Source organism: Fragaria vesca, linkage group LG1 (assembly GCF_000184155.1).
Source record: "Fragaria vesca subsp. vesca linkage group LG1, FraVesHawaii_1.0, whole genome shotgun sequence".
In the NCBI taxonomy this organism is placed as follows: Eukaryota; Viridiplantae; Streptophyta; class Magnoliopsida; order Rosales; family Rosaceae; genus Fragaria; species Fragaria vesca.
In genome coordinates this window covers 2,816,857-2,833,003 of record NC_020491.1, presented here as the reverse complement: position 1 = coordinate 2,833,003, position 16,147 = coordinate 2,816,857, and the positions used below count along the sequence as shown (strand labels likewise).

The 16,147-nt window shown below is 38.0% G+C and overlaps 4 protein-coding genes across 4 annotated transcripts; 2 read left to right on the top strand and 2 right to left on the bottom strand.

The window, feature by feature from the left end:
* The first annotated feature begins 1,585 nt into the window (after positions 1 to 1,585).
* Positions 1,586 to 2,765, top strand: LOC101311505 (calmodulin-like protein 5-like). Its single transcript, XM_004287237.1, has one exon. It carries the CDS (start codon positions 1,795 to 1,797, stop codon positions 2,452 to 2,454), a length of 660 nt encoding a protein of 219 aa, XP_004287285.1. The 5' UTR covers positions 1,586 to 1,794; the 3' UTR covers positions 2,455 to 2,765.
* A 437-nt stretch (positions 2,766 to 3,202) lies between these two features.
* On the bottom strand, positions 3,203 to 5,615 carry LOC101311216. The gene is made up of 5 exons (XM_004287236.1): positions 5,156 to 5,615; positions 4,693 to 4,828; positions 4,234 to 4,454; positions 3,934 to 4,107; positions 3,203 to 3,659 (listed from the first exon to the last, which is right to left on the bottom strand). Exons 1-5 carry the CDS (start codon positions 5,363 to 5,365, stop codon positions 3,573 to 3,575), a joined length of 828 nt encoding a protein of 275 aa, XP_004287284.1. The 5' UTR covers positions 5,366 to 5,615; the 3' UTR covers positions 3,203 to 3,572.
* A 3,054-nt stretch (positions 5,616 to 8,669) lies between these two features.
* LOC101310927 (probable receptor-like protein kinase At5g15080-like) lies at positions 8,670 to 11,795 on the top strand. Its single transcript, XM_004287235.1, has 6 exons — positions 8,670 to 9,054; positions 9,847 to 10,166; positions 10,272 to 10,407; positions 10,661 to 10,794; positions 10,872 to 10,995; positions 11,089 to 11,795. The coding sequence occupies exons 1-6, from the start codon at positions 8,934 to 8,936 to the stop codon at positions 11,550 to 11,552; spliced, it is 1,299 nt and encodes a 432-aa protein (XP_004287283.1). The 5' UTR covers positions 8,670 to 8,933; the 3' UTR covers positions 11,553 to 11,795.
* Positions 11,796 to 12,761: 966 nt separating this feature from the next.
* LOC101290901 lies at positions 12,762 to 15,468 on the bottom strand. Its single transcript, XM_004288736.1, has 6 exons — positions 15,426 to 15,468; positions 14,866 to 14,967; positions 13,340 to 13,928; positions 13,093 to 13,189; positions 12,915 to 13,014; positions 12,762 to 12,800 (listed from the first exon to the last, which is right to left on the bottom strand). Exons 3-6 carry the CDS (start codon positions 13,521 to 13,523, stop codon positions 12,762 to 12,764), a joined length of 420 nt encoding a protein of 139 aa, XP_004288784.1. The 5' UTR covers positions 13,524 to 13,928; positions 14,866 to 14,967; positions 15,426 to 15,468.
* Between the last annotated feature and the right edge of the window lie 679 nt (positions 15,469 to 16,147).

Below are 16,147 nucleotides of genomic sequence, written 5' to 3'. Positions count from 1 at the left end.
CACAAAAATTTGGGCAGATGTATTGTTCTGCATAGGTTTACTCGAGGCCCATTTGGTCTCACACCCAACATTATTGATCTTTATACTTCCAAACGATTTGGGCCTGCTGTTGCAGCTAAGTCTCCATACATACAAATTGTCAATGTTATCTTTTTCTTTGGTCAAGTCAATCTTATCTTTGTTAATGGAGAATCAGATTCCTGAGATCGTTTCCCAGAAGTTATATATATGATCGTTAAACACATGCCCTGCAACTAAAGCAAAGTATATATGCTATTATCTACATGTAAAGCAAAGGCTCAGCTTCCTCCAAAGAGTATGATCTTTCTTGATCAATATCATTCTTGGTAATTAGTGACTGGTGCACCTGAACTTTATAACTACAGCAGCTGTTAGATCGTGATCCAAATATGGTGCGCTCCATAAAAATTCCCATACCAATTGAGAGGCATACATAGTGATTGTGGCTTGAGCTTTTGCTTTTGTGAAAGCATAACGAAAGGACCAATTCTAAATTGCACTCAAGTCATCGATCGAGACCATCTTTGATGATCTTAATTTTTACCTACAACACGGCACGGGTAGAAAACCTAATCAATGGTACTCGTTATATATGGTGCAACATACACATCATTTTGCTCCTTCCAGAAGGACATAGTTTGTTGAATTTTACACAGCCATGTCATAAACCTATTCAAAGGAGAGATTTGGATCAAATCATGAAATTATTAAGGGAGATGAAACAAACAATCGAGAGACAGACAATTGAGAAAATTCGAAAACGAAAAAGGCTCATCCTCTGATCAAATTAGAAGTCCTCTTTATTTGGACGATGAAAAAACAATTTTATGATCAACAATATCAATGCTTCACTCATGCAAGCAACAAGTTACATATTTCAGAATTAGCACGCATGAACATATTATCTATAACAATATGGAGCAAGTGTGACATTTGGAGGTGTTGCATTCTTTTTTATGTGTGGCAAGTGTGGGTATTAGTGGAGATAAGGAGAAAATTGTCACACAAGTGTAGATTGCAACACCTCTAAATGCCACACTTTTTATATGACCTTTATTCCATTTTGTCTTTTTAAACACTTAAGTCGAAAGAAAACGCGGCCATATAAACACACGAATCTCAGAGCTAGCTAGAGCTAACTAGTTAGGAATATAAGAATATGCAGAACACGTTATGTAACAAGATGAACAAGAGACTAGGCAACAATCTTTATTAACCATGAATCATTGAGATGCCTAGCTACTCATAAACAAAGTCATCTTCTTTCCAAGAACCAAAAGACCAAGAAGACTCAAACAAGAGCACAATATAGTATAAAACTATGAGTCATTGGAATTATTCATCAAAACATTGCCTTGGACTTTACTGTTTAGGTTGCCTCTCTGCAAGTCAACTTTGCAAATATTTCTTAATCTCAGTCTTCACATGCTACATCATTTACAGTAAATAATAATAGTAATTGAATCTACAAAAACAAAACAAAAAACAAAAAAGAAAATAGAATTTTGTATGAATAATAATTTTCCACATTCATATATAGTTTATGATTCAGATCACGCGGTTTGTGGGATCAAAACCCTCCACCAAAAACCGCGTTAACCACAACTGAGGTGAGTGCTCAAGAAACCCTTTTGATCTCTAACAAACAACACCTTGGATTTTTATTAAACAAGACAAAACCATCTTTGGTTTCACTTTGCTTCTTCCTCTTCTTCTCCTAGCCTTCTGCTTCTTCCCTCCTTCCTTCTCAAAGTCAAAGAAGAAGGAAATAAAATGGTGTTCAGCACCTTACTGTTGCTAGCGCTTCTATTTTTTGCTGCCTTCTTTATATATTTCCCCAACCGCAAGCTTCTTGCATGGTTTCAGTCTTTCTTACCAATCCAAACGGTTTCTAAATCGACTGCAACGAAGAAAGAAGCCGTCGTTAGGTCAGTGATGACAACAAAAAGGGAGCAGGAGGATCCGGAGCTGAAGCGAGTGTTTGCGACGTTCGACAAGAACAGTGATGGGTTTATAACAAAGCAGGAGCTCAAGGAGTCGCTGAAGAACATCAGGGTGTTCATGAGTGATGAGGAAGTTGATGAAATGGTGAAGAAAGTGGACGCAAACGGAGACGGGCTGATCGACTTTTCCGAGTTCTGTTTGCTCTGCCAGGGTCAGTCCATACTTAGTGGAGAAGAAGAAGCTGGAAATGAGGTGGAGCAAGAGGAGGAGCTCAAGGAGGCTTTTGATGTGTTTGACAAGGACAAAGATGGGTTGATTTCTGTGGAGGAGTTGGGGGTGGTTTTGTGCTCTTTGGGTTTGAGAGAGGGGAATAGAGTTGAGGCTTGTAAGGAAATGGTGAAGAAGGTTGATAAGGATGGAGATGGTATGGTTAATTTTGATGAGTTCAAGATGATGATGAAAGGTGGGAGGCTTCTCACAGCTTTTTGATCAAGTAAGGCACTTGGTTCAAGTACTCCATCCAATTAATCACACACATACACCATTGTTGTATAGGAAACAAGAAACTGTTATGTTCTGGTTCATCAAGATTCACAAGCTCCCTGCAGAACTAGATTCACAATCCTCTCTAACCGACAATCCACTAGCTAGTTATTTTTTCCTTTAAATTTTATTTTTTTCATGGCAGGCAAACTATCATGATCTATGCCTCTATAGTTTTCAGAATTGTATTTTTTCTTTTGCCTCTTGCTGTATGATCTCCAATCTTATGCAGTACTATGATTATGGGTGTTCTATTCAGTCTACCTTGATAGTGTTTAACTTTTTAATTAAAGGCTTACCAACTAAATTGAGCAATTTATGCTCTGTATGTGTAGTTGCACACCAACTATTGTCAGAAATTTATTCATTTTAAGCCAATTCCAGCAACCCATCCTCTAGGTTTTACTTCTCTATGTGATTGCATTGCATGTGCTCAACTTCAAATTTCATGGCAAATAAATAAGATAAACCCCGCATCTCTGCTGGCATTTGCCTTGGAAAAAAGGGGAAAAGGAAAGAAGCAAAAGCTAGGTGTGTAGGTCAGTAGACCAACACTTTCTGAAACTACCAAGCAATACAGAGAAGACGCATTCATCCTAAAGCAACAGCCAGTTACAGGGCTGCAAGCGTAAACATAAAAGGATACCAGTCAAAAGGTGATGCAACAGATTAACATGATCAAACTCATCTGTATGAGAGGTTGGTAATGATGCATTGACGAGGAGACTTGGAATGTACAAGAGTTCGACCAGAGACATTCAACAATATTGACAAGAACTGAAAGCATATATTCTCTTCATTTAAGTATAGAGGGGATACAATTGAATTACAAATATCACTCTAAACTAGAAAACAACTCCAAATATAAATGGCAACGCGAACAAATTCTTGACGATGTGTTTGATTGGAACTCTATCCGTGTCTTCATCAGTAGAGAAGAAAGCCGATACATAGCCGTTGTCCAGATAACACGGCATAATGAAGCGCCTTCATATAAGTTACAGCACCATACCAAAGCATATAATCTATTCTCAAAGAAATTTCAAATCATCTTTTTTTCCTGTCTAGAACACATCAGGGTGAAACCGCCCTGGAATGGAGCTGCTTTGCTGAGCTTGCTTCAGGTGCATCGTAAGTGCATAGTTGTTCACCTGTTGAGGTATAAAAAATAAAAAAACAGTAGTAATCAGAATACATGGAACTCATGAAGCAGCAGTATAGTTTAAGCAAGCAATGAGAGTGAGAAGCAGGAAACAAATCCAAATGAACAAGTAGCAAGGGAATCATGTAGATGCCAGCTTTTACAAAACAGAGGACATGTTCTTTTCCCCCTGGGGAGGAAAAGTGAGATAATAACATTCTTGTAATTGAAACAGAGAGAAATCCCAAACTTCTACCGAAATGTAACATTGTATAAAGCTCTACCTCAAGAGTTCTCAGTTGTTCCTGGTACTGGGCCACCAGTTGCTTAAGATGCTGCAGTTCCTGCCCTCTATCTTCACACTCTTTTTGACGTTCATGCTGAGTGGATACAGTTCGCTTCAGGATTGTGTTTTCCTGAATAAGAGCTTCCATTTGTTCCTTCAGCATCATATTTTCCTATATCAACACAAATCACAAGTACAGTGTTACACCCTCAAATTTTTAAGTAAACAAAATGCGAAGTGGAATAATAGAGAACAAATTAATTATAAGATGTATGGAAATGATTGGAAGACGTCAAACCTGGTGAAAGCTTTGGGCTGCCTCTGTGGATGCACGTGAACAGATGGATTTCTCCAAGACCTCAAGCACTCTTGAGGCACGAGCTTTAGCATCATCCATATTGGAGGCACTCATCATCTCTCTAACAAAGAGCTCCACCCAGTCGGCTCCTTGCGAGGGCAGGTTATTTTGACCTGATAGATCATCGTTACCGGAACTTTCTCCATTTGCCGCTACTGCACCTGAAACAAAGTGATAGCGTGAAAACTCGTATCAAGATGAGCATAAACTTGTAAACTCGCTATCCAAAAGAACCGGTGAAAACAAATGTCACATAACAGACTCCAATTTAACTTCCTCTTCATGAAAGTTGCACGTACAAGAAAACACTGTACCACAATCAAAAACACATACAACCAATACGGTAATGTCCATCTGGGAGGCCTAAGTTCAAAGATGCCAAAAAAAAACTATTCATACCTTGTGCCTGGGTTTGCGCATTTGCTTCTGACGCTACTCTAGCTTTATTTGCAGCAGAACTCAAGCGCAGCTCATTCAAACTTCTGATAGCTGAATCCAAATCATCACCGCATTCTTCAAGTGCTTTCTCCAGAAGCTAGGACATTGACACAAAAACAGTCAGTAACTTATAATCTAAACAAACTGAGTCCATACAATATACATATGATCCAAAACTGAAGGATAAGGAAAATCTCTGTCAAGAAAAAGGAAAGTAGCACATATACAAACCCACACGGGGGCGCAATTTTCTAAATTACACATATGATACACACACAAAAGAAATGAAAACAACGCCATTCTTCTTCGGCCCACCAATTCAACCGATAAATGTCTTCCTTGTTGCTAAATAATGAAGATCGCAATACAAAATTGACCCAATCGGAGATATAAACCAATTCAAATCAATAACGGAAAATGCAACCTGATTATCCATATCCGGGAAAACGGCCGTGAGCTGGTCGAGAAGCGGCGACGAAGAGTAAGAAGAAGCAGCAAACGACGTCGTGGTGAAGCGAACCGGAGACGAAGAAGAAGAAAAGCGGATTCTCTTAGAGGAAACAGGAGGAGAAGTAGAGGACGGCAGCTGCTCTTCGAATATCGATGATCTCTTCCCGCACACTACGGCAGACATGTTTCGATCTCCCTCACGCTCTCTCTTGTTCTTCCTCCTCCTCCTCCTCCGGCTCCTTCTTCCTTCTCATGCAGCGCACCGTTTCGATCGATCTCACTCCCTCCCCCAAATTATTTACCCTAATATTCACCAGATTCGTTCAATTCTGTTACTTTTTTCCTCGATCTTTGTGTCTGAAACTCTGGGTGGTTTGTGCCTCGGGAAGCGAAGCGGCGGTCAGGAGGATTGATGATTGAGTAACGCATGGGTCGGAGAACGACGAACGGAAATTAACTCTTTTGGAGTACGTGGCGGGGTGTGTTCTTATCTTGTTGAGAGTCGTTTGGTCAAGGTATTGGTGCCGCCCTGGGCCCCTGGCTTGCAAGCTAGTCAATTTTTCTCAATTTTTTTTTTTTTTTTTTTGCAAGATTAGTTTATATTTGGGCTGGGTGATTTGAGATTGGAAATTTTGAGGTCATTGAGGCCCAACCCATGTTAAGAGCCCAACTCTTGAAAAAGTCGATATTTACACGGTGTGGTGTTTCTGAATTTTCAACCGTTAGATTAACTACATATTCAGCCGTGGCCTGGTTGGTTAAGGTGTTAACTAACAACTTTGAGGTCATGGGTTCAAACCTCATTACCTCATTGACATATGTAGGGTGTGTGAGTTATTTAATAAAAAGTTTTTTTTTAAAAATAAATAAATAAAAAAAAAAATTCCATTTGTTAGTTTGTCAAATTTGTATTTGCATATATTCGAATTTGTTAGGCATGTTCATTGCATTTGTTACTTGTGACAAATTGACAATCTATATATTGAATTTGGGCGTTTCTCGAATGATATTATACATAGAGGTATATTAATGCTCGCTATATAATGACGGTGTTGGAGGTGGTACTAATCGTGAATGCGTGCCTCTATCTGCCTTGTTATGCTAATTTGAGTGAGAATATCGTCAAAGAAGCGCTCATTAGACATGGACGATGCTTCTCTTTCCTCATGCTAGTTTTCTTCTTTGTACTCTCTCAGTTTTTGCGTTTGTAGCTTTTGTTTGATCGCAACTAGCTTCTTTATATCTTCACCTATTGAATGCTTTAACAGTTTTGTGAAGAAAAAAAACAGAGAAAAATTGAAAGAGTACCAAGAAAATGAAAATTATTCAATTCACAAACCATGAAGTTTCACTAGCAGCTCAGATATCACCACAAACAGCTAATTACGGTGGCGTTGGCTTTTTATCTACATGCATAACTTTACCTCAAAGACTGTATGTTTGTGGTCACTAACCCGCTAGTGATTAGTGAACATTCACCGTCATAGCTGTGGATTGAGTGCTCCCCTATTTGATGAACGTTTCTCTTATTCTCGACATCCAACTATAATTTTAGACTGTATGAAACATCACATTGAATTTAAATTTAGATGTGTGCTCTCAGTTCCGTCCTACGGTTTTGCCTTGTGTTAGGAGGCAGAGATAGAATCATTTAAACAAACAAAATTGCAAATAATAGATTTGGGTCTGAAAACTGAAATGGACTGACCCAAAAAAGATGCTCTGTACCAAATTCCACTTGAAGCACTTGAAGTGATGATGAGCTTGTTCTGCAATCACCCAGTTGGGTTTTTTCCTTTTCAAATTCCTGTGACCGGGAGCCTATTCAACAACATCATCAGCTCCACATCAATCACGTATCAGGTAACGTTTTCACTTTACAGTCTAAATTATATATACCCCGATTGATGGTTCATCATCTCATTAGGTTATAACTTATCGGGTTTTCAGATCTAAGAGAAGCTCACAGTACGCATGCATGAATGGTTTTGTGGTCATATACACAAAATCGGAGAGGAATCAAAACATCAGCAAAGCTACCCAAGTAAATTCGAAAAAGGGTTTTGGTATATTTGTGGTGCAGTGCTCTGAAGCATGTGGATCAATACCAGTAACCTTGTGAACTTGAAACTTCGATCTTTCTCTTTACATCTATCTATGATGGGATATCTTGTTTGCACCATATGATGACCTTGAGTGGGTTACACTAGTCAGCAGCCAGTGTCCTTATATCTGTGGGGGTCCTATACACTTAGTGGGGGCAATGGGCACAAGCACCTTTCCAACAAGGCCTTTGTCAAGTTGTAGAGCACAGTGGTGAGATAGAAGAACAGAGAGTTTTTGGTGTTTGATGTTTAGCAAAGATGGTTTTTAAGGGAAACGAAAACACTAGGAATAAGATCGCTAACATTATTCATCTAAATGGAATATGATCTCTCTCTCATGTTGGGTACTGGTTTTCTTCACCCAAAGAAGCATCAAGTTCGTTTCTATGTGTAGAATACAATTTTGTTTTGTGGTTGGTTGATGAAATGACCTCTCAACAAAGCACTCTTTCTATCTTTTTCCATTAAAAAGGCTTCCTCATGAAGGAAAAAACAAGAAAAAACCTACCTATCCCATAGGAATATATATCTGCACTGCCACTGTGAGAGAGAGACAGAGAGATGAGATTGCACTCAAATATGCTCTTGACTATATTTCTATTGGATTTGACCAGACAATAGTACAAGCAAAGCAAGAATTGTTTAATCATCTAAGTAAGCAGCTTAATTGGGAAAGCTTTCAATTATTAATTCTTACACACCAGAGGTTCCTTAATCGTTGGGGAAGAAAATCTTTAGGTCTGGTGCAATGGGATATGCACACTTCATCAATATGCAATAAAACTGAAAACCAGTCAGAGACTAATGTCTTCTGCGTCTGGACTCCAGACTCTGGAGTTCTGAGTTCTGACCACAGTCCTACGTCACTATGAAGTCTCAGTGACTCAGTCAAACTCTAATCACATAATTTTGCCAAAGGCAACAAAGTTTCCAACTTTTCCCATTAAGGCCATAAGTTTCTGTTTATTGAGTTTGTTCTCATACTAGTAAAACTTGTGTTTTAAGTAAAACTGAGTTTGAGGAGGAATTTGATAGTACCATTAAGGGTTTGGAATCAGAAGACGAAACTATGTACTGTAAATATTCTGATTAGCTATGTTTGCTGCTTCAATTAGGCCCCAAAAACTATGCTTTTTTCCTTGGTAAAGATTACATTATTGTAATAATACTGTCATGAAGTTACAAAATTGCATGTAGTTTTTCACCAAGTGCAATTCTGGGATAACTGACGCTATTTTTCTCCTATGATTGCTGAAACTTGCAGGGTCCCTTTTGGGACTAAACTGACAAAATAGTTGTTGGAATGGTATCTTTTGGTAATTTTCGCAAGCAAAGCCAGAGAGCTACAAGAGGTTCCCATCCCCCACACAAAAGGTGGTGGCAAAAAAGTTCTTTTTGTACACACTGCGATGATGGTGTTGATGATGATGATGCCTGCAATCTCAAACAGCAACACCACCAACACTCCCAAATTCCCACTCTCACTTTTTTCTTCTTCTCTCTTTTTTCCCTCTCTTATTGTTTTGTGATTTTGTTGCTTATGGGTAGAGCCATGGTGATCAGTCTCTCTCTGGGTCTTTATGCATTTGTGGTAACATAATACACCCACGAAAAGCTGAGAGCTTGGAAGAGAGAGGGAGAGCCACCATGGAGAAGAAGTGTGGGTGTTGGGCTGTTCTCAGACGCGGTGTTAGTGGTTCCTGCAAGTCCTCTGCTTCTAAAGATTCTGCTAACTCTATTCCTCGTACCAGTCTTGTGTATGATGCAGGTATATATCTATATATATATATATTACATGTATTGATATATATTATTATAATATGTACATCTTGGCTTCATTCATTTCATTCTGGAATTTGGGTTTAACGCTTTGTCTTCTGTAGATTGATCTAAGTTTCTATAAAATGCTCTATTTGAATCTTGCTGTGGATGTAACTGTAATTCTGTCTTCAGTTTGTCACAGACTTTGGTAGGGAAATCTCTCTGTGTCTGTCTTTTGTGAATTCCAAGTCAATTGAAGACAAGTTTCTCTGGGAAAGTTTTAATACTTTTGTTGTGTTTGTTTTATGAAGTTTGAAACTTTTGTTGTGTGTGACAGTCTCTGCAGTCTTAGTTGTACTGGGAAATCATGATCTAGTTTGTGACATGTAAACTACAGATCTCAAACTTGGGTTGTGTCAGAATCACTAATCTAGCATCAAATTTTCATTCTTTTGTGTGCTGGTAATAATTCCTTCAGTGAGTAAGTAGTAGTTGAAGAGTATGAGAGTGATTTTGTATCTGATTTCCATGATGAGAGGCTTCTGGTTTCAGTCTTTTATGAACTGAATACCATGCTGCTTGATCATTAATTTCACCTGTATATGCTAAAAGTGAGCTTTAAGGTTTTACATCCTATAGTATCTTCTAGCTCAATTTGTTTGTGAATAAGGTCAGTCATGTGGAAATATTGGTTTAAAACAAAAGTTGGACTTGATGTTCTCATTCATAGTGTTAAAATGTAGTGATAAAAAGACTTGTGCTTGAAGACTGTTGGCTAACACACATTTCGTCCTTGCAGCAACTGAAACCAGGTATCTAAATGCTAGTAATAGAGACCTCTTGCCCCCTAATGAAGCACAACTATCCTCAGATACTCCCAATCCACCACCATCAGATGAGAAGCCTACTCGCCAGTTGCTCCAATTCAGTTTTCAGGAGCTGAAATCTGCAACCGGGAACTTCAGACCTGATAGCATTCTTGGGGAAGGTGGATTTGGATTCGTCTTCAAAGGATGGATAGAGGAAAATGGAACAGCACCAGCAAAGCCTGGGTCAGGGATTACAGTAGCAGTTAAAAGCTTAAAGCCAGATGGTCTCCAAGGCCATAGAGAATGGGTGGTTAGTAGAAATATCTGGCTTGGGTTAGTAGGTTATTGTTGATAAAGGATTGTTGTTAAGGCAGTGAAAATTGGGAAATGACATGTGACCATTTGTTTGATGCAGGCTGAGGTCGACTTTCTAGGACAGCTCCACCATCCAAATCTTGTAAAGCTTATTGGGTACTGCATTGAAGATGATCAACGGTTGCTTGTTTATGAGTTTATGACTCGTGGGAGTCTTGAAAATCATCTCTTCAGAAGTGAGTATGAGTATATTCTTGTTCTATTTCTGCATAGTGGATAAACATGCGTGTTCTGTTACAAGTGTGATCATATTAAAATTCAGTTGTAGTCTTTCACCACACCTGAGTACTTATGTAATCAGATGGGAACCAGACTGTAGTACTTTTGCACAACTGCATTGTTGAAATTTAGTATATATACCTTCTAGTAATGAGTTAATAATTTATGCTTCTATATGATTTAAGATAGATCTTTTTGAAAATTTTGAAGGGACTATACCTCTGCCATGGTCCAATAGGATTAAGATTGCACTTGGTGCAGCAAAAGGGTTGGCCTTTCTCCATAATGGTCAAGAACCAGTCATTTATAGAGATTTTAAGACATCCAACATCCTGCTTGATTCGGTAAGTTCTTAATGTTACTGATTAACAATGTTTATTCTTTTGCTTGAATGATTCAACAGATTGGGTTTTCTTTATAGGAATACACTGCAAAGCTTTCAGATTTTGGTTTGGCTAAAGCTGGGCCGCAAGGAGACAAAACGCATGTTTCTACCAGGGTAGTTGGAACATATGGCTATGCCGCCCCAGAGTATGTAATGACTGGTAAGGAAGTTACTGATATCAAAAGAGATTTTCTTGCTCCCAAAGAAATTTGAAATCAAACGAGTAACAAATTTGTTTTCTTCATTTTCCCAGGACACTTGACCTCTAAAAGCGATGTTTACAGCTTCGGCGTAGTTTTACTTGAAATTTTAACAGGAAGAAGATCGATGGACAAGAAACGCCCAAGTGGGGAACAAAACCTTGTCTCTTGGGCTAGGCCATATTTAACTGACAAGCGAAAGCTTTTTCTTCTTGTGGATCCTCGCTTGGAATTGAATTACTCCATCAAGGGGGTACACAAAGTCTCACAGTTGGCTTATGACTGCCTTCATAGGGACCCCAAATCTCGGCCTACAATGGATGAAGTAGTGAGGGTTCTTACTCCATTGCAAGATCTCAATGACCTTGCTATCATGTCTCACCATGCTCGTTTATCTCAACAAGCAAGACGCAAGAAGAAACCCGATCATCATGGAAGTCAACAGCAGCTGGCCTTCACCCACTCTAAGAGCATCAGAGCTTCTCCATTGAATACTGGAAAGCAGCAACGTCGATGATGGCTTGGCCAACTCACTGCTAAATGGGGTTGTGTGAGGACTTTTTTTGTGTTTGTGTAACTTTTGGGGTGCATGTAGAAGGGACACAATGGAAGAGGGGAATTAGATGCAGGTGATCTTTTCTTCCATCCCATTTGCTTGCATTAGACAGCTAACCGGGATCAATTTGGAACAATCTCCATGATTTGTCTATGTTTCTCGTATCTATGATGTAATTAGATAAGACTGCTGATCATTTCAGAGATTGGTATTTGCAGCTACATGAATGCCACTATGCCAGTTCCTTTGAGGACTGCACATATGCACTTTCATTTTCTTTCCATTATGTAGATTGCTGCTGTTACAAACAGAACATATGCCTTCCACAAAGATGAAAAGTATGCATTTATATAGATTCTGTGCATAAGTTTCTGACAAAGCATTAATTGAACATCTTATCAGCCTCGACTTATTCCTAAGCAATTTGTACAAAGCATCCACTGAATCAGCTTTCCCATAACATGCAAGAGATATGGATCTCCCATAGCCATATATAGCCAGCATCCCCTAGCGTAGCCTCTAAAGAATATACCCTTCCATTTTTACCAAAAGTAAACTTTAAACTAGGTGCAATTTCACAATCTAGGAAATCACTTTGAACTTGCTTTATGAACAGTATGGATCATTCTGTCTGAACCTCCATTATGCCATCTTCTAGGGAATCATTACTCAGTGGACATAATAACAGAAAAGAATTACTACTTTTCATTCAACTCTGGAAAATTGTGAGTAACAAAGTAAAAAGATTTGGTTTCTGAAAAGGAGATTGTATTCAATGCAAGTACATTAGGTTCTAGTATTCAAGCAGCTAGAACTTCTGCAGCGCATTTACTCAACTCAACACATCAATTTGTAACATTTTTCTGTGAATCTGCTTCCTGGATGATCTCCTACATACAAGATGTATAATTCTGAGTTTATCGTTGTTTTCTCAAAAAAGAAAAAATTGATGTATAATTCTGCAGTCGATTCATGGTTCACAGAATCACAGTGGATGCATAAAAATTTGATATGGCAGCAGCGACGCGATAAATGGCTTCTGGCCTCCACAAATCTTATATGTAGTCATTCAATTTCATCACAAGCTGTGTTCATCATGAGCTGCATTGATCGATTGCAGGGATAGCTTCTTCTTCGCTCATAATATATCATAGCCTCTTTTCCCGTTGATCATAAGCTATTAGCTGATAGATGCCGAACAAAACGAAGCTGCAGATACACATATAATTTACAACAACAAAATCTAGCATTAGCAATCCTGAAAAACAATAATCGTTTCCACGAAATCAATTATTACGTACAGTTTGATCAATTTATCGGTACCTGATCGCCATCTTTGATTCCAATGACTCTAATATATGCCTTGTAATCAAGTAGCTTCTTGCCATTGTAACATAAGCAAAAATGACCCCAGACATGCGACCTGCACATATTGATCCTTAGGAACTTGAATTTCCAACTAATTATAAATCAAAATTCATGAACAGAATATGATATATACCATGAAATCACTTCATCATCATTTGCTGACTGATCAAAAACATCTTTCACGGCCTCTATTAGTTTGGCCACCGTTGCCATCCTTGAAACTTGCACGTCTAAAATTCAAGAAGCAGAGAGAAAGTATAAATCATCAGAAACATACTCAAGTCCTGCTTCAATGGAAGACCACACATATCTAGATATATACGTACGTACGTATAAAGCATATGCATGCATGCATGAGATCATACATCATATCTACGTACCGAAGGTAGAGCCGTCCAATTTGATAACAGAGAGGTTAAGAGGCTGCTGAGGCATCTTGTGGTAAGCAAAGCTCTTCTTGATAAGCAGCCGAGGCGAAATTGATGAGATTGAATGGGATGAGAGACGAGAGCGGAGTCTATCCGACTTCGTCCACAACTCATGCGGTTCACAAGTTTGCAACATCTCTGATGGTGAAACGTTACAATTGAAGTTAATGAACAAATGTTGGTGATTGGTTTGGTACAATCAACTGCGAAGTTAAGAATGTTCTTCAGCCTGAACAAACAAGATGTTTATACCCTATGCACGAATTCGTTTCTAGTAACAATAAGAATGTTAATCTGTTGTAAGCTTCTTTTTTTTGAGGAGAAAATCTGTTGTAAGCTGATACACAAGAAAAACAAAAACAATCAGAACTAACCAAACTAATACCGTTTTGCATATGGAGCTGAGATGATCTAATTAAGTGGTAAATCCCACCATTTTCTGAAGCCTAAATCCTCGGTACATCGTTAGATTGTTGTGCCATACATAGATTTCTATATGTACTGAAAACTCTGTCTCCAGCTGTATTGAAGAGTCTGGCTCCTGCTTCCAAAGGGTTAATTTGGGTGAAAACACGTATTTACCCACAAAAGAAGTAAACAATGATCTATAAAACGTTAAAGGGATGGTTAATTACAGATGTGAAATGGTTGGATTGCAGATCTATTCTTTAATGTTCCAGAAATGATGATTAACAATAAAATCAAACGCTATTTAATTTCAAAGAGACATGTACAGCCTAAGAATTAGTTTTTTCCTACGCTGCAGGCACGTATTATAGTATTATACATAACATTGGACACATATATAGAATATCCAAGATTGTAATTAAACAGTGATGTAGATTGATATAATCTTGTTGAATATTGTAACAAATAGTTGTTATTTAGACAAACATTATACAATAAGAGCTTAGACAATAAAAAAACAAAAAGAACAACTCACATTTTAAAGTTGAAAGACTTGAAAGTATATAGCTATCAATTAAAGTCCAAGCGAAAAAATCAATAATTGCTTCTTTATCTGTATTTTGATGATTCCATGCATTTCATTTTCGTGGTGATCTAATCAATTCGTAGACAAAGCAAACTCGATCATTTTATCTTTGATTGTTGTGTGTGTGTGTGTATGTACCTCTAGCTACAAGAGATGCAAATAGTCGGTAATGTTTAACGTGCGCTACAAGTTTGTATGATTATATATGCTTTTTCACGGCTTCAACTAAACCTAATCTGTAAGTAAGTTGACATCTTTGATTGCAGTACTTAATCCTGAATGTTCAAGACTGAGTAGAAATACTTCAAGAAATATAATGAAAGGGTTCTTGGTTCCATTGAAGTACATGCAGTCTCGATCACTCAAAACTTCAACAATTGTAACGAAAATCTAAGAAAGTACTGATATTTCATGTGAGAGACAGAAAGTGATCGAGGACTGCGTATCTGTGGTTGATCGGTTTTCGATCAAATGAAATGCTTACTTGGACCCGAAAGCAGATTACAACATCATATCATCATGTGTGGCATAGCTAGGAAACAAGGAAGGAGAATTGTTACGATACTCGCTGTACATAACAAGTTTCCTGCATAAAATTGGCATCAGTAGGTGATCATACTTGTGAAACTAGAGGTTCCTTTATAAGTTTGCGAACAGATTAAACGAAATCAGTAACATATGGTTGATATGCAAGACAATTGAGCCACACAATATCATGCAGAAAGTGGCATAAAATAGCAATGCAAGCTAGCTGAAGCTAAATATGAAGTATAAACTACGCACTGAAATCTAGCTATGAAGTCATAGAGGAACTAATAGCAATCGAAAGGGTAGAAGCAATTATTTAAGAAAGTGATATTGGCGCGGCTCAATCTGAGATCAATTTACGTGGCCTGCAGCAGCCATATGTTTGTAAATCTGTCTTCGGATTGAACCTCACCAACATCGCTTTCGATTCATCCCTACTGCTTCCTAAACCTGAACCATCGAATTGCTCCTTATATATGATTTTGAAAGGAGACAATATGCATAAAGGAGATGTACTCTTTAAACACCGTGAACCCGAAGCTAGCAGAAACAATCAAGATGTTCAAAACACTATGAATTTCTTCTGCCTTTTAAGCTTGCAGGCAGGTCTCCTGGTACCACTTACCTAAAAAAAGGGAGAAAGTACTTGAATAAAGAATAATCAATCAAATTAATCAGGTCCCATGTCGATCGACCAAAAATTTAAAACAACAATAATCAGATAATTTTAGGTAATGAGGGTGGCTTTTAGCAGCTAGCTTAAGCTATTGGTGGAGTTGGAGGCCAATGTATATATATATAGTGGATTTTGGGATTGTATGTATCTGGTGTTGAGTTAGGGCCAAGTAGTGTTGTTGTTGGAGTGGGTCGATCTGTTGGATTTCCAAATCATGATTAACGACTATGTATATCCAACAAAGTATATAATAATTGCAGATTAATATATCAAATACTAATGCAAAGGGCAATACCATTTTATATTTCAGTACTACATATATGAGAGCAAATTAACACAAAATAGAAAATAAACCCATTTCCAAATGTGAATACATTGGTTCCTAGCTACCTAGCTATCTCAGCTATAGTTTGGTTATGGAACAAACAGTGCTTAAAAAACCAAAGGCAGATCAGTTGGTAAACAAAGCTAATGAAATGATATGAGGGTTGCTATACATCAGTATATATAGCAGAATAAACATGCATATGCATATCTGTGACTATAGGAAATCATGTATCAC